Source organism: Excalfactoria chinensis, chromosome 18 (genome assembly GCF_039878825.1).
Source record: "Excalfactoria chinensis isolate bCotChi1 chromosome 18, bCotChi1.hap2, whole genome shotgun sequence".
In the NCBI taxonomy this organism is placed as follows: domain Eukaryota; kingdom Metazoa; phylum Chordata; class Aves; order Galliformes; family Phasianidae; genus Excalfactoria; species Excalfactoria chinensis.
In genome coordinates this window covers 1623383-1647388 of record NC_092842.1, presented here as the reverse complement: position 1 = coordinate 1647388, position 24006 = coordinate 1623383, and the positions used below count along the sequence as shown (strand labels likewise).

Here is a 24006-nt window from a genome sequence, read left to right as displayed (position 1 = left end):
AGCCAAGCTGAGTGCCAGCCATCCCCTGGTGCTCTCTGAAGGAGCTAGGCAAGACAGCAGTTGCCACTCCCTCGTTGCCCCTCCAAGCTCCATCCAACTCTGCAGCAAGGAGTTCCCACTCAGAACTAAGTTTCCCCCTCTTCTTGCTACGACACCTTTTAATTAGAAGCACGACTGCACTGGGAACACACAGCTCACTGCTCAGAGTGCTGGAGAGCAATTACAGTGGATTAAAGTGGAAAGGTTAGGCAATTCATTCAGCCTAGCAAATGCTTCGGATTATTTGGTTCTTGAAAAAGGAAATAACACCTTTTTCAGCTCTCGTTAGCTCCATGGTGCCCTGCTGTACAACTTGGGGCTGGATGCAAAGGGGTGTGCAGGATCCAATGGTGGTAGCTCAGGTCCTGCTGAACCAGGGGGTGAGCATGGATTCATCCTGCCTTTGTCACTCCCAGATGCTCCAAAGCATCGGCTTCCATGAGCCATGCTGACAGTGGTTGTGAGCCCTGCTCAGTGCTGGGAGCTCTGGGAGGTGTTACCCAGCATCAAAGGGCTGGGTTATGAGCCTTTTTCCCTCTGCTCCAAGGCTGTGTGCTGCCCTCAACTGTGTGGCTTAAGTGCTTAAAGCAGTGGGAAGGTTAAAGCCCCTGGAAACTAATCTGCCTTGCTTCAAGGTTCTATGGGAAGATCTCCATCTCTTCCTTCTCCAAGGAGAAGCAGCGGGTGTCCCCAACATGATGTCCCCAACATCAGCCTGGGCTGATGTGTTTGGTGTCTTGTAGGACCAAGCAAGGTTGGAGGCGCTCAGGCCATGTGCTCTTACACAGACGAGCCCTCAGGGGGTTTGCTAAGCATTAAAATCACAATTCAAAGACATGCAATACCTTGTTTGCCCTTCTCCTCTTGTTTGGTTGACGTGGGCGTGTTTTTGTTTTTACTCTCTTTCCTGTCATATATTGTCCTCCTTTTTTTTCCCCCCCTTCCTTCCCCAGCAATGTTGACTGTTCCATCTGCTTATTTATCACCCACAGTTAGAACCTGAATTTCAATTACCAGTCTGCTCTGTTGGGTTCTCTTTTAAGCAAGGCACTGAAAGCTCCACCAAAGCCTTAACACAGAGAACTGCTTGTAATGCAGCTGTTAGAGCTTCTCCATCATATCCACGAGCAAAAGGAATACTCCTGCTATCAAGATGCAGCTGATAAATTAGGTTTAGACCTCCTTGGCGGCAGCGGGTAGAAGGCACCTCAGCAAAGATAGAATGATTTCGAATGACTTGGGATGGAAAAAGCTCTTTGCTCTGGAAATGCAAAAGATACTGAAAACTCACATAGTGAGAAACAATTTATATGGAAAGTGGGGAAAACAGCCTCTGGGGCAGTGAGGTTGGGTTAGATGCCAAGCTGGCTATTGTGGGTTGTTTCAGTGTCAGCTACTGAGCGAGCCCATCTCCATTCCACAGAGCCATTGCCCAAACCCCACTGACATGGGATTAAAACGAAGCTCCTGCCAAAGTTCTCCATTGAATCACAGCTGAAGGAATGAATTCCAGTGCTGCCCACATCTGGGCAACATCTTCCTGCCCAGAGCAATGGAAAAACCTCCAGGCGGGTCAGATAACGGGGTCAGCAGGCTGAGCTCAGCCTGTAACTGATCCCACAGTGCTGGGAGGGGTGGAGGTGCTGCAAGAAGCATCTCGTGCTGCTCCACGGCTGTGGAACGGTTCTATCCCATTCACCCCACAGCAAGGGAAGTCCATCCATACAACGAGCTGCTCACCGGTCTCAGCCTAACATCAGCCACCTCGCGGGCCGGGGGCGGTAATTAGGGCCGCGCTAATTGCCGCGGGGCGGGGCTTCAGGGGTGATGGGGGGGGGGGGGGGGCGGCCCCGCTCTGTATAACCGTCTCCCAGCAACGGAGGACGCGTCACTTCCTGGGGGAGCGGGCAGGTGCGGTGCGCGGAGATGAGCGCGGAGCCGGACGGCGTCTCGCTTCGATCTTCCTCATCCTCGTCGGGCTCTCTGGGCTCGGCGGCGGGGCCGGCGCTGCGGCCGCTGTCGGCCAACGTGCGGCGGCTGCACCAGGCTCTGACGGCGCTGCTGAGCGAAGCGGAACGGGAGCGCTTCATCCTCTGCCTCAATGCCTACCACGGCCGTCGCAACGTCTGCGATCTGGTGCGCTCCCTCCGCGCTCTCCTCGACGGGCCCCGACGGCGGCAGCTGCTCCCTCTGCTGCGCCTGGTATTGCCGCGCTCCGACCAGCTGCTCTTCGACCAATACACGGCCGAGGGGCCATACCTGCCGCCCCCCGGCCGCCCCCCGCCCCCTCCGGGCGAGCTGCGCCAGGTGACGCTGCGCCGGAGTAAAGCCCACGAGGGTTTGGGCTTCAGCATCCGCGGCGGAGCCGAACACGGTGTCGGGATCTACGTGTCGTTGGTGGAGCCCGGCTCGTTGGCTGAACGGGAGGGGTTGCGCGTCGGGGATCAGATCCTGGGGGTGAACGGCAAGCCGCTGGACAGAGTGACCCACGCCGAGGCCGTCAAGGTAACACGGGGTTCGTGCTCGAGGGGTGTGCGCGTCCCAGAGCTTCCCTCTGCGGAGCCCTTGGTCTTGTGTGGCCGCTCGGTGACGGCTCGGGCTCGTCCTGAGATCGGGGCTCGGTGCGGAGCTGCTCCGGGGCTCTTGGGGCTGAGCGGTGCTTCTGTCTTCTGCCGACGTTTCTGTGTGATGTGGCAGCGCCGGCTGTGTTGCTTTCTTCAGTCTGAGAAGCATTGGGAAGTTGGCAATTTGCAGGAGCTGCACCGAAACCATGCGCTGAGCCGCTGAACTGCGCTGCCTGCGCTCAGGGGAGGAGAAAGGGAGGCACAGAGTGCCCAAAGCAGAGCAGAGATGAGGGGTAGAAGTTCTAATGTGAACGGGTAGGGCTGCCGACAGCTGTGCGTTTGGACTTGGTGCTCGGTACCCTGAGGCTGTGTCTGTATGTGAATGACTCTGAGCCATTCCCTATCGGTATAGACACGATCGTGTGGCTGCTGGGCTCAGCAAACTTATGGAGCAGGGGAATCAGCCTTCAGGGCTGCAACTTGCAGGCAGTGCATGGAGGGTCGGCATGTGGGGCAGTGAGACCCTTTTGTAGCTGTCTGTGCTTTAACTCTTCCATAAGATGCTAAAGCATTTCTATCCACAGCCTGCTCCAGGTGGTGTGTTTCTCCAGCTGTGCACTGAAGTTGTGTGGCTCTGTCCTTAAATCTGTGCTCCACACAGGGGCACATCTGCTGCCTGGCAGCAACGCTGGCCATCGTGAGGAATTCTTTCTTTTGCTGTTGTTTTGTTGCAATAACAGAAAGACAAAGGTAACGTTTCTGGAAGGCAGCCTTGCAATTCTGAGCTCTTAAAACAGTGAGGAAAGCCCCATGCGTTTTGTCTGCAGCGATGGGGAGCCAGGTGCCAGGAGTTCTCATGTCTGCTGAATGATTTCATCTCTAATTCAGCCCACTGCACCGGGTAATTCACATAATAACTCTCAGTTTGTTCTCTAGTACAGTGTGTAAGATGCCTTTTAGACTCTATTAATGTTGTGTGAAGCTAAGTGCTTCCTGCACAGAAATAATTCCCACAGGACACAGTTTGATAAGGGATTGCTTTGTGACGAGTGCTATATTTTACCACTGCTCTCTTAATAGGAAAGCTTAAAAACTGTCTGCTTGGGAGCTGAACTTCTTTCAGCTGTTGTGTCAATCCTGGAGCTGTGCTGGAGTCCCTGCATCAATTCCCATCCAGGTGAGAGGATGGCAGAGCTCAGGAGCTCCTCTGCACCCGATGCGCTGCAGAGTGATGCAGGGATGCTCTGCTGTGAGCACACACAGTGCCACGGAGCTGTAGGTATTTCAGTGGAAATTAGATTAATTTACAGTGTTTTTTTTCCTTTGAAACGACAGGATTAGCTGAGCACTCCAAAGCAATTCACTTAATAACCGCCTTCTTAACCCTCAGAGTTTTATGGCTTGGCTGCTCAGCGCTTTCTCTTTCATCCAACTCCAAATTAAATGGCTCCATTACAATTACAGCTCCATCATCCCGGCGTTTGGGACTGCACTTCAGATAGAGATCACTGTCACTTGGATTATGGTTTAAGAGACAGAGCTTGTGTTGTCTGTTGTATTTCTGGCAGGCAGTTGGCGTTCATCAGCCTCGCTGCAGTGTGTGGTTGTTTGTAGCAGAAGTGCTGAAAGTTTGTGTTAATAAGCTCAAATATTGCATCCAGAGCAGCTGAGGCACTTGCAGATGATGCAGAGACATAGCAGAGATGTGCAGCCCTGAGCAAAGAACGATTCCACCTTCCGGGCAGCTTACAGGGAAGCAAATTGTGTTTTCAGTGCTAATGAATTGATGATCGTTAAGGGACTTATTTGCTGTGGTTGGAGATCCCACACGGTGCTGTGTGTGCGATGGAGCAGCTGGCAGTTATGGATGCAGCCCGGTTTTGTGGGGTTTTAACCCTCCAACCACTGGAAACTCAGCCCTGGGTGGAGAATGGGGAGTAAAGGCAGTGCCTCAACCCTTGGTTCTGTAAGAGTATCAGCCTTGTTGCTTTCAACAAGGGAAAAAAGGGGAGGGAAGGAGCTCACCCATGGACTTGGAGGCATCTGCATTTCAAATCATTGCAATGCTCCGTACAGGGAAGGGCTCCTGGTGGTGTCACGGTGGCACTGATGGTGCCCTGGGGCCGAGGGTTGGGCTGCAGGTGATGAGGTGCTGTTCTGTTGTGGCAGCGTGCTAATTGAGCCTATCTAATTAATGCTGCCTGTGAGATAGCTTGGGGTGTGTGCATGCATATGGGGCATCTCTGGCCCTGTTGCAGTGAGGATTTGGCTGCCGTGCTGCTGCATCCCTCAGTGGGATGTTGGTGGGCTTCCCTTCATTGCACCATCCCTAATGAAATGAAGTATTACAGCGATGCAGAAGAATTAGCTGGAGGTCCTTAACCTCCCCACTCATAGTTTGAGGATGCTGACACCTGGCTCTGGCATTGGCTCCTTCAATGGAGCCAGTGTTGCTGGAGGCATCCGTAGTTCTCAGAGTACAATAAAAGTGATTTGCTGTGCTCCTTGTAAATAAGTAGTTCTGTCTCAGAAAGATAACCCAAAGGACAAAGTCTCTCCCTCCCTTAGAAGAAAACAAAAGCACTGCTGTACTGCACAGCTGGCGAGTGAAAGTATCTGTTACTCTGTTCCTCTGTCCTCAGGGAAGATGATGGATTTCCATGACACTTCCCTCAATGCCATGTCTCCTCGAAGAATTATTGGGCTCTAAATCCCTTCTCCTGAGCTGACAGCGTGTCTGCCGGAGCGATGTGGCTGCAGTGAGTGCTGCTGTCACCACTGCCTGCAGCACCTCTGCCCAGCGCCTGGGTGCTGTGCTTCTTAGGAGCTTTGTGCTGGCAGGGCTCCTCGCCTCATTTACCCACATGGATTCTTTCAGAGGGTTTGTGGATCCTGCTTGCGTTCTTTATATCTTCTTAGTGTGCAAGGGAAAGAGCAGAAAGGAGTTAGCTTTTATCTGGATTGTTGTTCAGAAAGCATGGAGTGGCAATGCAGAGTTCCTGCTGCCATTAAGGCCACCTGGGGCTGCGGGATGGATGCACCGGGCAGTGCTTGGCTCTGCAGGTGGGAGTTGGGGTTGGAGGGCAGTGAGGTGTCCCTGGAGCTGAGGTCTCCTCTGCCCTTCCCAGGTGACAGGGTCACAGTTTCCTGATGCCCCGGGGCTAACTGTCTGCAGTCCCAATTACGCATTCATTTACATCGATTTGCATAAGTACCTCTTGTTAAAAACCAAACTGCTGTCGCCTTGGGAGAGGGAGAGAGGTTGGGCTGATCTTCCTTCTGGTCCCATCTGTTCTGCCGAGGAGTCCACCTCATCCCTCCATCCCACCTCTCATCCCGCACTCCACCGAGTGTGCCTCTGCTCTCCTTCTGCCTGTGCACCGCTTCTACCTGCAGAGAAGCCATGCACCCAACGCTCCTCCACCATCCCGTGTAAGCTCCCAGCCCTGCCCCTGCAGCCCCCACCCCTATAGTGCACACAGGGACCTCTCCTTCCCCGCTGGCACGCGAATAGGAGCCAGCTGAGCTGAGCAAAACCGAGTTTAGAGGCTGGGACGCATCCAGGAGGCAGCATTCAGACAAACTTCTGCAAATCGCTCCCTTGGTGCTGCCGGAGCTCTCACAGCTCCCTCTGCCTCCCTCCTGTGGCATCTTTGCGTTCCTCTCCCCTTAACACTTTGCTCACTTTTTTGTTTTTTGAGTGTTTTTCATCTTTTTTTCCTTGGGATTGGTGCAGCTCTGTGCATTGCTTTGATGGAGAAGCAACCCCCCAGGCTGACCCTTGCAGATGGAGCGAGTGCTTGGATGCCTGCTATCCGAGCAGCCCCAGGTCTGTTATTTTTGGAAGTGAGCAGCTTGCTTCTGCAGTGAGGGGGAGGATGGCTCTGAGTTAATGCTGCTTGTTTCAAACTGCGATCTACCCACTAAGAGAATGAATTGGAATAGATTGCTCATTTCATTAGCGGCGGAGGTAAGTGAGTGGGCTGCGGTCCGTACGAGACGCATGTTATAGTCAGGCTGCCAGAGGAGCGTTGGTGATTAATTGCCATTCAGTTCTGACATCCGTGTTCCTACTGGGGGATTTCTGAAGGCCTGGAGATGCTTTTTACACAGCTTTCAGCTTTCCAGCTTCCCCCAGAGTGGGAAGAACAAGAGGAGAAGGGGAAAGTCCTCTATAGCGTGAGAGCAGCGTTGCGGTGCCGGCGTTACAGCCTTCACAACGTAGTCTTCTTCATATGAGTTATAGCTGAGGCAAAGCCAAATCACTGTGTGCCTGGAGCAGAGTGCAGCGATGTGCTGCAGGGCCCTGGGGAAGTGAGGTCTGTGCTGATGCCGCAGAGGGATTAAGGAGGTGGAATTATTTTATTTAATGGTCCACTGCGAATGGGTTCGGTTTAGTGTGCCCATCAAACAACGTGCTTTGCCAAGAGCTTGCAGGTTGGATGGTGCTGCTGAAGGGGCATCTCTGCAGTGGCTGGGATTCAGGATGTATGTGTGTCTGAGGAAGAAGCTCTCCCTGTATGCATCTTATCCATAGACCACCCTTTCTCTCTTTCTCTGCTGAGGAAGCTGCATGTGTGGTCTGAGTACATTGGTGCCTTTGGTTGCAGATTAATTTGTGCAGTATCCCTACACCCAAAGCACTTTCTGTTATCAGAAGCCTTTAACCTCCACCTCATCCCAAAGCTGTTTTGCTGGGCCAGCCCCACATCCGTCTGGGAGCCACAGTGATGGGGTAGCCCTGGGGATGCTGCTTAGTGCTGGGGGTGGGAGAGTGAAGAAGAGAGGTTCTCCACGTGCATGAAGATGGAGAGTTGCCCTGTTCACTCACAGCTCATTGATGGGTGCCTCTGTCTCTGGCTGTGGGAGCTGCTCCCATTTGGCTCGTGGATGCCTCATGTTGCAGCTCTGCTGCCAAGCTCTTCAGAAGGATGAATATGGCCACAAATCCTCATGCCATGGGACAAATACCAGCACTGCCAAACAGAGGTGTTCTGAGCAGCCATGCTTGTGTTCCTGCAGGGTCCCAGGGCCCTGCCAGCTCCTGTTCTTGTGTCTCTTCTTCTACCCAGGCTGCTCTGTCCTTGTGGTACTCAGCTGTCACCTGCATGCATAAAATATCTCCCTGCTGCAGGAGAGCCCATCTCCTGTGGCCTCATCAGCAGAGCTGCAGGGGGATGTGAGAAGCCCCATGTAAATCTCTGGCCTCTCATCCCTGGAAAATTTGCTGCATCTGTTTCTTGAATAGCTCCAAAGGCAATGACTGCCACCTCCATGGGCAGCCTGTTTCAGTGCCTCATCTCTGCTTTGGGGAACAAGTTTTTCCTGATATCCAATCTGAACTGCCTCTGGTGCAACATAAGGCCATCACCTCTCATCCAACCTCCACTTTACCACAGTCTCATTTCAGGAGTTGTAGAGAGGTCTCCCCTGAGCTCTATTTCCCAACATTTACCCATCCCAGCTCCCTCAGCTGCTCCCCATCACACTGTGCTCCAGACCCCTCGCAGTTCCATGCCCATCTCTGGCCATACTCCATGGCTGAGCTCACTGTGGAGCAGCACGGCAACCATGGCTGGGGAAGCTATGGGAAGTGGAAGTGCTCTGATGGGGCTGCTGGTTTCCCAGCCCTCATTCCTGCTCTCCAGGCACATGGTGACCTTGGGAGCAGGTGACGGACTGTCAGCCAAGCTGCTGTATGTGATGGCGAGGTGGTGAGCTGGATCCTTCAGCTCTGGCAGGGAGGAGCAGGAGTGATGCCAGGCTGGAGCTGGGACCTGGCCAGCCCAGCATTTCTGATGACATTACATTTTGTCCATGAGCTGCCAGAATTGGTTCTTCACTGTCACGAGCTTTGCTCGGCAGCTTCTCTGCTCAGTGGGGAGAGGAGACCTTGCAGGGGCAGCTCATCAGAAGGACGCATGTATGGAAAAATACAAAGCAGCTCCTTTCTGAGGGCAGATCCTGAGTGTTGATATTCTTGAGGCCTCAGAGGGATCAGCACTCACAGCTGTCCCCAGAGAGCTCCCATAATGTTAATGTTATTTTAATAAAAGCGATGTCAGCTCCTTGCAGTGAAAGTTGGGGAGGTGGGGGGAGCAATTGCAAACGGCCTTATCTGCATCTCAAGGCCATCTCGGTGCATGCTGTCCTAAATAGATTTATGTATTTGTTAATGAATGTGCTCATTAATTGCTGGCTTGTGCTGGGAGGGCAGCTGGTGAGATCATGGAATCATAGATAGAATGGCTTGGGTTGGAAGGGACCTTAAAGATCACCCAGCTCAAAGCCCTCTGCTGCAGGCAGGGTTGTCAACCTCTTGATGGCTGAGAGTGCTGTCAATGTCTGCTGGACATCAGGAGCCTTGCTAAAGATGGGACCAGGCTGGGGAGTGCAGAAGTGCTGCTTTCCCAAGCACTGAGCCCATTCAAAGGCTGCAGAGAAGGCTCACTCTGGGATTCAGCCCATGCTGGGGTTCTCTCCAGGCATGTCAGTGCCCTATACATGGCTTCATCTGCTGATGGGGAGAGCTTATTTCCTCAGTCATCAACAGCAGCATGGCCTGGGCACTGTGGTAGTACAAGAGAATATAAAAATCTGAGCTGTTTCACTGGCTTTTTCTGTCGCTCATTACATTCTGTAGGCGTGCAGAGTGCTTGACATCTTTCAGCCTCCAGGAAGGACAAAGCCTGTCCTGTTACTCCAGGGATCCAAGGCAGATTGTCCTTCCCCATCCATAGGCATTCACTCCCTCTTCTCTGTGGCGTCTCTTCCAGGTCCTGAAAGGCTGCAAGAAGCTGAACCTGTCCGTCCATTCGGTGGGACGCATCCCGGGGGGTTATGTCACCAACCACATCTACACCTGGGTGGACCCACAGGGCCGCAGCGTGTCCCCCCCGACGGGGCTGCCTCACCACCAGAACAGCTCACTGCGCAAGGATGGCGAGAAGAGGAGCCACCTCCAGCTCCTGCAGGAGGGAGATGAGAAAAAGGTGAGCAAGGGGGAGCAGCACGGGCTTGGCCTTGGTTACCTGCTGCCATGCAGGTGCCAACCATCTTCACTGACTTTGTGGTTTTGGCTTCCTTGTGTACTGGGAAGGCCTGGGATGGAGGGGTAAATGCTCTTGGAGGTGGTGGATAGGGAACCTGTTGGTCCTGTGCAAGAAGGAGTTTCTGTTGCCTCTCTTCTGCTTACTGGATATCCAGGTACTATGATATGAGTGAGCAGCCCGAAGGCATGGAGTTACCCCAGCCTCAGCATTTCCATCTTGCCACCTAGAGATCACTCTGTCTGTCCCCAGCACTTCGACTGTGTGCCCTCAGCTCAGCCTGGAAAGGCTGTAAGGGATCTGTAAGCTGGAGGCTCCCACCTCAGCCAGAGAGGGGAAAATCTAATACAGGATGAGGCAGCTTGCTGTTGAAATATTCATGTTGGCCACGAGGGAGAAGGGCCTATTATTTTTTACTTTAAAGAGGAGAGAAAAGCAACTGCGACTGGCTTGCTAGTGTCCCCCACCCCCTACCACTCAGTGTCACCTTGATGCAGCCCCAGCAGAGCAAAGAGGCTCTTTGATGCTGCAGGCAGGAGGTGTTGCTCTGCACGTCATTCCTTTGCTTCTTGCTGGGTATCAACACGCACGCCTGCAGCTGTGTGAGCCCCTTTCCAACACTGGATGTGCAGGGAGATGTGGTGCAGGGCTTGGATGCTGTCGCACAAACTCACTCCTGAGGTGTGAGGGGCACCATCTCTGGGTTGCCCTATTTGACACGTTCAGGCCTGAAGCTGGCTGGAGAGGCTGTCCCTGCTCCAGGTTGTGCTGCTCTGGTGCCATTGCTGTGATGCCTATTTATGTGGCAGAGCACTGGGGAGATCTGCCAGCCTGGAATATCCATGCTTCGTGGTGCTCCCAGCTTGTGGCATGGTGCCTTCAGCAGCTCTTTGCCAAGCTGTGAGTGGCTCCCTGCCTGACCTTCCCCAAATCCGTGCTCATTCTTTCACTCCCTGGCACGACCCTTAAATAACCAAGGCACTTCTGTATCCAAAGAATCCTGCTTTGCCAGCTGGCAGTGAAAGGAAACCCCACCATGATCACAGTCCATGATGGAGAGGGGTTATTTGGTGTGACTGCCTGTGTCATGGGGCAGAGCACGTGCTTCAAGCACCAATGAGCAGAATCATTTTGTCCTGACTTTACCATGCACCCCTGAGAGGTGAATCCATCCCATAACGGGATAACGGTCTGCCTCTAGCTGTATTATTATTATTGCTGTTTGTTTGTATGTGTATTGCTGCCGTAGATGGGATTATTCTGTTCACAGATATCATGCAAATAAATGCAACGTATCCCTGCTTAATTCAGTGCAGTCAGCTGGAATTGACAGGTACCCCTGAGGGCTGTTTGATTCCTGGATGTTTGCACTTCCTAAGGGAGAGGCTGGGGATCTGTATGCTTTTCTGACCCCCCCACCCCACCCCACCCAATCCCCCCTGCTATTTCTAATTGATCTGGATGTCCTGGAACACATAGGCCAAAGCTTTCAAGCTGGTGCTGTTTTGGGGACGTGCAGTGTGGATCGGATTTTAGCCCTGCAGCAGGAGGATGTAAAGCAGAAAGTTTGTTAATGCTTTGCCACAGTTCAGTGAATCTGCTGTGGTTAAGGTGATGTTTCCAGCTTTGGCAAGGTGAAATTCAAGGTTGGTGGAGGCATCTCACATACATCAGGCAAATAGAGATAGAGATGGCCCTGCCTGCCTTGGGCCCCACAGCTTCCTATTGATGTTTGTGATCTGTCCAGACTCAAATCCTCTGGATTTTGACAATAGCAAAGACCACTTTAGGTCTGTGAATTGTCATCGTTGTGCTTCTGGCTTTGACAGCTTATTTCATTATAAGCACTTTGGAAACCATCAGCCGGCAAAAAAAAACAACCCACAGGTGCTGCTGAGCTGGGAGGAAGAAGAAACGCTCTGCAAATGTTGGGCTGCTAATTCCCTAAGAAATGCCATTTCATCGACTAAATCCTTGCTCTAATGTGCTGATTGCCAGGGGAACTGCTTATTCCTTTATGTTTTTGGTGCAGGAGAAGAAAGGGAAAAAAACATATGCATAGAAGAGAATGTCTCTTTGCCTCCAGGCAGTTTTGTACTCAAAAGTAGCTATATTAGAAAAGAGGGAAAAAAAATAAATCCAAAAAGGAGAAATACATCTGTGATATCATTGCACGGCTTGGGTGTTATTGAGAGTCTAATGGTGACTACTTGAGCATGAAGGATAACAGAAACAAGCGAGATGAGGATGGATTTCTTTCTATTAGATGGCAATGATGTTTTCTGTGTAAAGCAGTGCTGCTCCCCGCACCTCTTGCAGTTTGCCTGCTCTGACCTTGCTGGGTCACTTCCTCATTCACCTGCAGTTTTCCAGCTGGTGGGTTCTGTGCTGGCCCTGCTGGGTGGGAGGTCTTTCAGACCTGGATTGCTTGGGCTCTATGTGCTGCTTTCCACTTGCTGCTCCTTGAGTCCAGGTTTGGTGATGCTGGTGATGCACTGGAACAGGTTGCCCAAGGAGGCTGTGGATGCCCCATCCCTGCAGGCATTCAAGACCAGGCTGGATGTGGCTCTGAGCAGGCTGGGCTGATGGTTGGTGACCCTGCACACAGCAGGGGATTGAAAACAGATGATCACTGTGGTCCTTTTCAACCCAGGCCATTTTATGACTCTGTGATAAAGCAGCTCCTGCAGCACCTACAGAGACACAGTGTCCAGAGCACAGGGAAGCTGAGCTGGTCTGCTCCCATCCTGGCTGGATGTGGGTAATTATTGGGTAGATGGACAAGCCCAGGGAGCCATGGCAGAATTACACCTGCTGTCATCCATGGGTGGTGACAGCACGGGGACATGGCTATGCTCAGAAGCACGGAGCTGAGATGCTGCTGTGAAGCTCTTGGGTGCCATGTAAGTGTCTGTTCCTCCCCCACTGCAGGTGAACCTGGTCCTGAATGAGGGGAAATCCCTGGGGCTCATGATCCGAGGAGGGGCAGAGTATTCCTTGGGCATCTACATCACCGGTGTGGACAAAGGCTCCGAAGCAGAGAGCACTGGCTTGAAGGTAAGAGTGATGCTGAGCAGGATGGGGGGGATGGAGAGCTTCAGCTGCAGCACGGTGCAGTGCTGACACACAGCTACGAAGCCTCTCTTCTATATATGGTCCTGGCAGGCCAGCATCCTGTAAGTGTCAAGGAGAAGGAAAGATGCTCTGGGACGAAGGGAAGAGCAAAACAAAGCTATGCAGGAAGCCAAGTCTCGGCAGCATGGTTTTGCATAAAACATTTGCTAAATTATTTGTGTTATTTGCAGGGGTTGGCAGGATGTTTGCTCCCAGCTCTGTCCTTCTGATGGACGTGGCAGATGAGCTCGTCCTGCTGCTGTCCGTGGCTCTGCTCATCTGCTCATCCCGGTTTCTTCTGCATTTGTTGTGTTGCAGATTTCAGGTAGCTTTCTTTGAACAAACAACTCAATACTGAGTTTGCAGCACAGAAGCTGGGTTAGGAGGAGGTTGCCACGATCCATATATACCCATAGACAAAAAGGAGGAGAGAAAGAAAACAGTGACTATAAATAAGAAGTGAACGATGTTACATCATCGGCGCCGTTCACAAAGCTGCCTCTTGTGTTTTGAGGCCCGCAGGCAGATGAAGATGGCACAAAATAGTGCATGACATACAGAGGGAATGAGCCATAGGGCGAAAAGCGCAGCGAGGAGATGAAAGGCGGTGTGTGCCAGGTCTGACCTGTGCACCAAAGGCAGCACTGTGTGTTTTCTCACCCAGCAGAGAGTTGTTGTAGCCTTGTGCTGAGCACTGCACTGACAGAACATGGAAAGCAGAGACTTCTTGTCTCCTTGCTTGCCAGCTCCTCCTGGCTTGCTTTGGAGGGGAGAAGCTGCAGGGTGAGCGGTGCGTTAAATCCATCTAGCAGCCTCGAACCAAAAATACCCATGAAAGTTTAATCCCTGATATAGGAAACTATTAAAGATTCATAATTGCAATCAAACTGACTAATTGAATTGGGGTTTTGGTGGTCCCTTCCATTGCCTTGCCCAACGCATTAAGGAGCTGTGGGAGACTTTTTTCCAGCCTCACCACACACTCATTGGGCAAACAAGAGCCCTTGACTTCTCATTATTGCCAGCATTGCTTTATAGAGCTCTTATCTCTTCTCTAAATTTAACAGGCCTAATCTTTTCCATCTGTCCTCTCACCTTCATCACCACAAGGCATCGTTTCTCTCCTCTGGAACTTTGTTTTCTTTCCTTTCTGCTGGGCAGGCAGGGCTGTACCCAGGGAATGCACTGACAGCAAGGTCATGCCTTTGGGTATCACCATTACGCTCATTTTAGAGCTGTTCTTGAGTCGTTTCTTGCCCCAGTTCCTTCTCACGTGTCTCTTGCTGCAGGTTTACTCAGTCCTTCTCAAATCACAGCTGTGTGCTGAGCCACAGATCTCCTTTAGCTGTGTCTGCTTGGGTTGTTTAAGAGGCTTCCTCATGTCTTGGCCAGTTGCGTGATCCTGCCTGGCTCTTCAGAGCACCTTTACCAGCTCCTTCCTGTCTGAGCTTACCCAAATAGTTGAGTGATGCTGGTAGACCTTGACTCTCTTGCTTTCACATTGCAATTACAGGCATAGAATCATGGAATAGCTTAGGTTGGAAGGGACCTTAAAGATGATCTTGTTTAATGTCCTGCTGTTGGCTGGGTGCCCCCCAGCAGCTCAGGATGCCCATGGCCCCATCCAGCCTTGGGCACCTCCAGGGATGGGGCACCCACAGCTTCTCTGAGCAAACAAAAGCATCCTAGGATCTTCTTCCCCTCTCCTTCCCACCTCCAGTGTATTCAATAATCGTCAGGTCTCCAGCTCCTTCTGCATCTCGTTATGGCTTCTCAGGGAGACCCTGTGCCATCCACTAGCTCTGCATCTACTTTTGCATGAAGCAAAAAGATCTCCACATTCACCTGCATGCAGGGCAGTGCCTTGCTGCCTTCCTGTGCCCCTGCATGGATCACAGCTCCACGGGCTTCTCCAGCAAAGCTCTGGGTAGTGCCAGCAGGGTTAGAACCCACTGCAGGTGACAACTGCGAGTCATGCCCTACTAGAGCAAATGGATGAGCCTGGAGAATTAATCCCAGCCCTCTGAGGCTTCCTCAGAGCCAGCAGCAGAACGAGACAGACTGAGCTGCAGAGTTTATATTGACTCTGTTATTCCTTCAGCCTCAGAAGCTCTTCCCCCTGCCCCCCCCCCCCCCCCCCCCCCCCCGTCCCTCTTTTCTCCTTTTCTCCTCCAAGATGGGGTGAGTTATTTAAAGAACTGCCTTGTTCTGCTTGCATTGCGGCATAAAGAAAATAAGATTGCATTTTGACAGAGCCGAGCAGAAGCCTGTGGTTAAGCAAAGATATGAAAGAGCAGTTTCAAAGAGGTGGCTTATCAGAAACAGGGTGAATTTTGATAGGGGAGTGAGAAGTGTGCGGAATGCCCTAGAAGCAGAGAGACACTTGAGACAAAGGGAAATATGCCAGATGCGTGCTGTGCTTTGAACGCAGCCTGACTATCAGGAAGCCCCAGAGTACAACAAAGACCCTGGCTGCAAAAAGGAAAGTTCATGGGAGCAGCTGGGAAGGAAATAGGAGGAGAGGAGGGGTGAACCCCCAGCTGTCCGACATCCCACAGCGTGCAAAGAGCTGGAGGCTCTGGTGAGGATCTCAAGTGAGACCTCTGTGCTCTACATGGATGTGAGGCTTGGAGCAGGAAGAAGTGAGGCTGTGTATTCACTGGGGGTTGTTCCTAACCAAGCGGGTCTTCAAATCCTTTAAATGGAGAGGACTTGGCAGGTGAGTTTGAATTGGGATCCTAAACAGCTCCTCTGGGCTTCACAGCCAGGTTCATTACTGGCTGTTGGCTTGGTCTCCAGCCAGCAGCACTTGGATCCTCTCCCTCATCTCTAATTCTCCAGTTGCTTTGGTCCTAATTCGGTGGGGCAGCGGGAAGGAAATGAACACGGTGCCTGCCAGGTTCACCCTGTCCTTGCTCTGCAGGTAGGAGACCAGATCCTGGAGGTGAATGGCAGGAGCTTCCTCAGCATCCCCCACGATGAGGCAGTGAAGCTGCTCAAGTCCTCTCGCCACCTCATTATGACAGTGAAAGACATTGGGAGGCTGCCCCATGCCCGCACCACTGTGGATGAGACCAGATGGATAGCAAGCTCCCAGATCGGAGAGACCCTCGTCGGCTCCACGGGGTGAGTGCTTGGTACAGCCCCATAGGGGTATAGAGTGCAGAGTGGGTTCAGAGCTGCCATAGGGGCTGTGCAGATGTGTAGGGTGGGTGTAGAACAGCAGCACGTCCTCTGCCATGAGATGCTGAGAGCCTCGTGCCTCAGCCAGCTGTCTGTGGGAGCACCCTCAGTGCTTAGGTGTGTGGTCCCCATGTCTGGTGCTCATAGGCAGCACCTATGGTGGTGGATCAAGGCTGGATGTCGTGGGAGCTTTCCCCGTTAGCTTACAGGCATCCAGGGTGTAGAACAGGTGATGACTGATGGGCACACGGTGCTCAGTGCTGACTGATCTTCTCCCTCCTCACAGGGTGGTGGGTGATCATGCTGCGGATGCAACAGCCAGGGTAAGAGCTGCTACAGCCCCTCCTCAAAAATCAGCCATCACCATCTTTCCTATGGGAGGGAAGCAGCCAGCCAGACCCTGCCCAGCACTGTGCCTGCAGCTCTACCTCAGCCTGCCCTGTCCAAACAATCCTTTACAAAACATGCTCCTCTTAAATGGAAATGAAGCCCTGAGGTTTCACAGGTGGCTCACACTGATAATGGATTTGTGCTATTTGCTTGACAAAGCACCTCCCCAGGCTTCTAGTGTCCTGGGGTAGCCCAGGTCTTATCTGGCCTCATACCCCTGCGTTGTGACAGTGCTGTCAGGGATGGGAGCAGCAAGGACCTCCTCTGTCAGATAGAAATCTCTCTCGGAGGAAAAAGCCTTTTGTCTGCAACCAGCTGTCTCTGGGCCCCCTTTGGTGTTGGTGATTCTTTCTTCTTTTGGAGCTTGTGGCAGGGACAGAAGTGCATGTTGCACAAGATAGGAAACTCTCCCCTCTCTTATGGCATCGGTTCCCCCAGCTCTGCAAAGGAGAAATACAGCTTGCTGTTCAATCAGTGGCAGCTCCAGGGGCAGAGTCTGTGCCTGCCGAGCAGAGCTGGGAAGCTGTTTATTCAACTGATGTATAATCTCCTGGCTGAGTTATGCAGACACGGAGCAAGTGGCTGTGCTGGTGACTCCATGGGGTAACCAAAGCATTGCTCTTTCCAGCATCACTGCTGGTGATGTGAGAGCAGCAGGGTGGGCATGGGGACCACTCTGTGCACTGCTGTCAGCTGCTGACTTCTCAGTGTCCCAGACCAAAGCCAGTCTCCTGTCTTCTTCCACAGCCTGTGTTCTACCGAGGCCTGGCTGGCTCGCAGGTGACGCTGAGCAGCATGGTGAACCAGACCCGTGTCATGCTGGAGGAGCAGGCGAGGCACCTGTTGAACGAGCAGGAGCGAGCCACCATGGGCTACTACCTGGATGAGTATAAGGAAGGCCACATCTCCGTGGATGCTCTGGTCATGGCACTCTTTGAGCTGCTCAACACGCACGCAAAGGTGAGCCCTGAGCAGTGGTGATGGGATGGGTCATCCCATACTGGGAGTGTGGTCATGTTTTGACTTCTATCTGCTTGTCTGCCTACCCGGCTCAGTTCTCACTGCTCTCGGAGGTGCGGGGTGTGATCTCCCCACAAGACCTCGATCGCTTTGACAACCTGGTGCTGAAGAGAGAGATTGAGTCCATGAAAGCCCGGCAGCCCGCGGGACCCAGCGTCGGCACCGACTCCTACTCCATGATGTCCTACAGTGACACCATCTCTTCCTCCAGCAGCCACTTCACCTCCACGACTGTCAGCTCAGCCCGGGTGAGCCTCCTCCAGCTGTTCCTTCACCTTTCATCCCCTTCTCCTGGCATCCCTACAGCAAACTCACATCTGAGGAACCTCAGCATTCAGGAGCCTCAGCAGTGTTCTGCTGTCACCCTATACCTGCCCCTATCTGCCAGCTCATGGTTTCCCATTCTAAACCTCTACAGAGCAGCTGGCTGCCTGCTCCCATCCCAGTGGTGCTCAGCACTCAGGTCAGCTGCACCCTATCCAAGCCCCTGCCCAGTCCCCAGCACTGAGCAGCAGCACTCCCACATCTCACTGCCAGCCCCTTGTTGCACACACCATCTAATTAACTTATCATAATCACCCCGGAGTGTGCCGGCTCACAGACCCAAAATTAATTTCCTCGCCATCAAATGCCTTTCATCATAAATGCATTAGCAGCCTTGGAAATTAAAACCTTCTTGAAAAAGAACAGATGATGAGGGGCTTTCTGCTTCTTTGGCAGCAAGCAGAGCAGCCAGTGTGCAGGGTGGGTGGAACCGTGCTTCATGGGCCTGTGAAACACAGCCAGTGGGCAGAGGTCTGGTGAGGGGCTCTGGGTGGATGGATGCTTATCTCAGCTAGCAGGAGGGAAGAGAAGAGGCACAGAGCTTGCAAACTTTGCTCTGCTGCTGCTCTCCCTGGCAGCCTTCATGTTCAGCCGTGGATGCAGCTGGATGTGGGTTCCGCAGGGTGGGCATGGGGGAGGAGGGATGCGTTGTGCTGGGATTTGCTTGCGTGGCTTGTTTGTTCTGCATCCTCCCTGATGTTCTGTTTTCGCTGTTGTGCTTGTTTTCATCTGCTTTTCCCCTCGCACGTCCCCAGGAGCGGCTCTTGTGGCTAATAGACCTGATGGAGGTAGGGGCGGCCGGCGGGGAGGAGCTCTGAGTGCTGCGGTTGCCATAGCAGATGGGCTGCGAGTGCGTGTGTTGTGTGTGGGGTGGGAGGGGGGGGACAGACCCCTCCAGGGGCCAGCACACAGCTCAGCCACGTCAGCAGCTTCCTCTTGTCTCCCAGCTCTGCTTCTCCCTCCCGTGGCTCTGCTGGGCTGTAGGTCTTAGCGCTGCAGTGCTGGCAAGGCTCGGCTGTGAACCAGACCCAAGTGATGCCAGCATCCCTGCTTGGCAGCTCCAGGCTGTGCTTTTGTCAAGCCCAGCAGCACTGACGTCTGAGAGTTTTCTTTACAGACCTTGTAAGGAAAAGGTCTGTACGAGCATCTGTGCAGGAAGGATCCCTTGGGACACTGGTTAAATTGGTTTCATGGGCAAAGTCAGTGACACCAGAGCAGGTTTCATCATGGGTTGGTGGGCAAACGTGCCAAAACCAGCCAGGCTGATCAGCATTAAAGTGATTTTATCACAGGATTCTTGAAGGCTGCTCGGAGATGAGGCAGAGCGTTGTTTGATTGTGCCACCCACTGGTTGGTTGTCTGAGCATCATCACCACCTGTTGTAAATGGAGGATTTTGATCTCAGGAGGAGACCCACAAAGCAGAGGTTAATTGTAGATTACAGTAATGTGATGCAGCTTCTCTGATCGGAGCAGTGTGAAGTTCTCATTTGTTTGCAACCCAAACAGTCCTTCAGGGGCTTTGTCCCCACCTCCTGCCTCAGCCCTCACTGTTAGGATTAAGGAATTGAGATCTCTGTTGGTTTCGGTTTTCTTTCTGCTGCCTCCTAACAAATACACCGCCATCCAAGTGCTTTATCCTCCCAGGGCCTGACTCCATAGATGCTGGCTTGCTCCCAGCTGCTCCATGAAGCTGCAGGACTGGGTGCACTGCTGCTGCTCGGGCTGGCGCAGTTATTTGAAAGCAAAACCCTGTGGGAGTCGGGCTGTGTAGCTCTGCTGCTGGAAAATAAGGGACTCATTTGGAGTGGTGAGGTTAATTAAAGGCTGATCTGTGTTCCCCAGGGGGTGATGGTTTCTCCACCACATAATCTGCAAATGGAAACTGTTGGAGGCAGGCGAAGGCAGAGCTGGAGAGGGAAGAGTTTAGGGACAGAGATGAGGTACCCCTGAAGCTGGTCAGTCCTGCACTGCCTTCATGCCAGGCACTCAAACCAGCGTGGTCCTTCTGGGCTTGCCAGAGAAGTTCTTAATCATTTTAATCAATACAAAGTTAGGCTGCTCTTGAAACAGCCCTACCTGCCTCCTCCTCCAGCTTCAGACACGTGGTATCATGGCAGAGCTTGGATTTGCACACACCTGTGATGCACCAGGTCTGGTTGAAGCCTGATGGTTCTATTGCTGCTGCCAGATGTGCCTTCAGCCCTGGCTTAGCCCAGTAACCCAATGGGTAGGGGATTTTCCTCTTTCAAAAGCCACCTATCTCTGCATTGGATTGCACTGGAACAAGCCATTGCTCTGAGCTCTCAGCCTCCGGGGTTCCTTCTGAAGCCACGGAGATAAAAGCACTTTGCATCAGTGTTTTTGCTGCTTCTCTAATGCTTTTAATTGTCTCCCGCATCTATTTTGGGGCACTGACATCTTACAGGCACAGCAGTAGCCTCCAGCAGATGGGCAAAACGCAGATGCACCAGCTTTCCAACTAATCAGTTGTTTATCCTGCAATAAATAACGTGCAATTGAACACAAACTGTACCCTGCCCGTTCCAGCACAGATGAGCAAACAGCCCCACGTGATGGGAAGGCAGTCAGCCCTCACTGAACAGCAGCTCAGGATCAGGACCTGATGCCCTCAGAGCTCATTCCTCCCCTCTCTCCAAACTAAACACAGGGAGCTGAGGTTTGTGTTCAGAGGATCCCACTGCCCTGCTGCTGTTCCCTTCATGCCAGGCTCACAGCACACTCTGGGCACTTTATTAGCTTGGGAGAGGCTGTTTCCCAGCTGAGTTGTTTGCTTGTTTGGTGTGTGATTCTCCAGGAAATAAATACCTTAGGGTGAGGGATGCTTGCAGGGGGTTTAGGCAACACCCTTCATCCCTCTGCATGTTCCTTATTGTGTTGGCATTTCAGTGATCTCTTGTTGCTGCCGTGACCAGGTTTTCTCTGTGTTTGCCTTGCCAGAACACATCAGAATTGGAGGGAGGTGAAGACTGTCAGCAGAGCAGCATCAACACCCTGCCAGACATCTCTCTGGTAAGATGCACACCTCTGGTTATCGATGACACACTGAGGTTCTGTAGCAATTTGCTCTGTCATCAACCCCTGGTGCCACTGCAGTTGCTGAAGTAAAGCAAGCAAACTGCTTTGGAAGAAGGATTCGGGACGTCTGAGTAAAAGTAGCATCTGTTCCTTACAGCAACCAGGCCAAAGTTGGCCAGTCTGTCCCCTAATTGTCCTCATTTGTGAGTCATATTGCCAATACTGTCGGAAAGATATTTCTGTGCAAATCAGCTGCTTTAGTGGTGCCCTGGCTGTGTGACTGGCTCTATTCTTGCTTTGACAGGATGACCTCTCGTCCTTCCCAGAGGAACCACCCAATTTCAAGCCTCCCCCTCCTCCCACAGCCCCCCAGATGCTGGACCCCTCCACTGCCCAGCACAGGAACCCGGGGAAGGACAAACCCAAGCGCCCTTCTTCCGAGTCCTCCCAGTCCGGCCTCTTCTTTGTAGCCCCCCGAAACCCCACGCCCCCCCCGAGCCACTCCGAGAAGGACACCATCAGTGTGGCCTCCACCACCACCACCTCCACCGAGGAGTCCTCCCCAAGCGCCATCTATGCCACCATTTCCCCAGCCCCACGTGGCTCCCGAAGGCAAATGGACCCCCAGCTCTCCCTGCTCAGCCATCCCCCCATCGGCCCCTTCCCCAGGGTGCAGTCCCCCACCAGGCTGACCAGCCCACCTGCAGATGTCCCCGCAGCTGCTGGCTGCCAGAGCCCTGCATCCCCATCCCCACCTCCACCCCCAGCCCACCCCGCTCCCCCACCTCCCAGCCCACAGGCCAACCAGCACTTCATCATGGTGGAGGTGCACCAACCCAACAGCGAACCCGATGTCAATGAAGTGAGGCCTTTGCCCCAGGCTCGAGGTGGGTGTGCTGCTGGGGTAAAGGGAAAGTTGGAGGGTCTCCATTGCTTTGTTTATTGGGGTGCTGGCTGTGAGTCCAGTTTGGCTTCAGTATGGGGGTTCATCTGCTCATACAGACCCAGTGCTGGGCTGTGGGGTAGAAGTGTGTCCTGCAACATCCTCTGGTCCTACTGGCAGCCTGTTGGAGAGAGATGGATGTGAAGGCTGGACTGTTTGGTAGATGAAGAGTTGTCTGGATGGCCGTAGCCAGAGGGCTGTGGTCAGTGGCCCTATGTCCAGGTGGAGGCTGGTCAAGAGTGGTATCCCCCACGAGTCCATCTTGGGACTGGGGCTTTTGAACATGTTTATCAAAGACCTTGGCATTGGTATCAAGCTGTACCCTCAGCAAGTTTGCTGAGTTGTGCATCTGACACCATAGAAGGAAGGGATGCTATGCAGAGGTATCTGGACAGGCTCGTCCACATGAACCTAATGAGGTCCTACAAGGCCAAGTGCAAGGTGCCGTATTTAGGTTGGGACAATCCCAGACAGGCTGGGAGAATAACTCCTTGAGAGCAGCCCCCACAGAGAAGAACTTTGGGGCCCTGATGGACAGAAAGCTGGACATGAGGCAGCAATGTGTGCTTGCAGCCCAGAGCCAGCTGCATCCTGCTCTGCATCAGGAGGCTGCCCCCAGCAGAGAGAGATGCAGGACTGTGGGAGCAGGTCCAGAGGAGGGCCCTGAGGATGCTCAGAGTGGCACTGCCGCCCTCCGGTGGCATCGCTCTCCCACTGCAATTAGTTCATTAATCAGAGTAACGAGGAGAACGAGCTCAGGCAGCATCCTGCTCGAAGGGCATCAGCAGTGGGACCAAGCACTGGGGACCTGCCCAGTCCTGGGAGCAGATGAGATGTCCTGGCACCACCAGTCCCATGTTCTCCTATTAACAGCCCACATCTCTCCACAGCCTCCACGCTCTCCCAGCTGTCAGACAGCGGGCAGACCCTCAGCGAAGACAGCGGGGTGGACATCGGCGAGGTGGAGGCCAGCAGCAAGGACAAGAGCAGGCAGCCGGTCCCTGGGAAAAGCCGAAGCCTCAAGGAGGGCACAAGGAGTGAGGGGACAGCAGAAGGGGCCTCCAAGCCGGTGAGGATGGGTTTGGGGGGCGTTGGGGTCAGGGACTGGGATAGCGGACATCATTGATAAGACAAAGAGGGATGGTTTTAAACTTAAAAGAGAGGAGACTGAGATTAGACTTTAGGAAGTAATTCTTCACTGTAAGGGTGGCACAGTGTCTTTCCCTCTGCCCTGTGGGATCGCAGTGGGGAGCCTGAGCCCCTCGGCATCACTGCTCTGTGCCCACAGCCAGGGCTCCTGGAGCCCACCTCGTGTCTGATCCGGGTGTCCAAGAGCGCACCGACCTTGGGAATCGCCATCGAGGGCGGAGCGAATACACGGCAGCCGCTGCCTCGCATCGTCACCATACAGGTAGGGGGAGCTGAAGGTGGGGTGAGCTCAGCACACGTCCCAGCCCTGCTCTTCCTGTTAGCTCGGGAAAGCCCCACAGCTCTGCTATCAACCATGTGGCTCCAGCGCTGCCCAGGGGGGGATTTTGGAATGGATGAGGGCTGGGAAGCAGTGGGGAGCTGTCTGCCTCCTCTGCTCTTTGCTTGGGGCGAACCTCAAGTTCCAGCAGCGGAAGGGCAGAGCTGAGCCCGTCCCTCTTTGCAGCGCGGGGGCTCAGCGCACAACTGCGGGCAGCTGAAGGTGGGTCACGTCATCCTGGAGGTGAACGGGACGGGGCTGCGGGGCAAGGAGCACCGCGAGGCTGCACGCATCATCGCCGAGGCTTTCAAGCTGAAAGAGAAGGACTACATCGATTTCCTGGTCACAGAGTTTAACGTCGCCCTTTAGGAGCCACGTGGGACACCGGGGGCACCCGGATGGGAATGGGAGGCGACATGGGGGCAACGGTGTCCCCCCCTCTCCCCCCCGCCACTGCTGCACCGCAACGCACACGCAGAATCCCACCGTCCCCAGATGTTCGGGGCTGAGAACGGACAGACTCACACCCCCTTTGGGACAGGGGTGCCCGATGACCGGAGGGGTGAGGTGGGGGGGGGGGGGAGAAACTATCCCAATGTCCCCGCGGTCATTCTGGTGCCAGATGGGGGAGGAGGAGGTGGAAGGGTGAGCACGCAGAGAGCAGCCGGACGCCTTGTGACTTGCTGCCGCTGTCATTGTATTTATACACAGAGCTTGGCTTTAGTTTTTCAATAAACGGGCTGTTATAGGGCGGTATTAGGGTGCCTATGGGGCAGGGAGCGGCGCGGCGGCCGCCAGGGGGTGCTGGCGCTGCATAAATTATGATGATGAGCAACACTTTCCGCGCTCCCATTGGCCGCCTCGCCCAGGCTAT

At 53.5% G+C, this 24006-nt stretch overlaps 1 protein-coding gene across 3 annotated transcripts; it reads left to right on the top strand.

Annotated features, from left to right (window-relative positions):
• The first annotated feature begins 1926 nt into the window (after positions 1 to 1926).
• WHRN (whirlin) lies at positions 1927 to 23888 on the top strand. 3 transcript variants are annotated; one of them, XM_072352930.1, is made up of 13 exons: positions 1927 to 2544; positions 9380 to 9595; positions 12584 to 12709; positions 15690 to 15892; positions 16236 to 16272; positions 17087 to 17299; positions 17395 to 17607; positions 18439 to 18471; positions 20644 to 20715; positions 21026 to 21608; positions 22555 to 22733; positions 22953 to 23075; positions 23319 to 23888. In XM_072352930.1, exons 1-13 carry the CDS (start codon positions 1966 to 1968, stop codon positions 23499 to 23501), a joined length of 2760 nt encoding a protein of 919 aa, XP_072209031.1. In that variant the 5' UTR covers positions 1927 to 1965; the 3' UTR covers positions 23502 to 23888. The 3 variants fall into 3 exon arrangements, with proteins under 3 accessions (XP_072209031.1, XP_072209030.1, XP_072209034.1); XM_072352929.1 differs by lacking the exon at positions 18439 to 18471 and adding an exon at positions 18080 to 18154; XM_072352933.1 differs by lacking the exon at positions 18439 to 18471.
• The last annotated feature ends 118 nt before the right edge of the window (positions 23889 to 24006 follow it).

Excerpts from the sequence above, each read along its gene's own strand:
- WHRN (XM_072352929.1), top strand. The coding sequence starts at position 1,966 with ATGAGCGCGGAGCCGGACGGCGTCTCGCTTCGATCTTCCTCATCCTCG. Across the intron at positions 12,710-15,689 it reads CAGAGAGCACTGGCTTGAAG|GTAGGAGACCAGATCCTGGA; the intron begins GTAAGAGTGATG and ends CTTGCTCTGCAG. Across the intron at positions 18,155-20,643 it reads AACACAGCCAGTGGGCAGAG|AACACATCAGAATTGGAGGG; the intron begins GTCTGGTGAGGG and ends TTGCCTTGCCAG.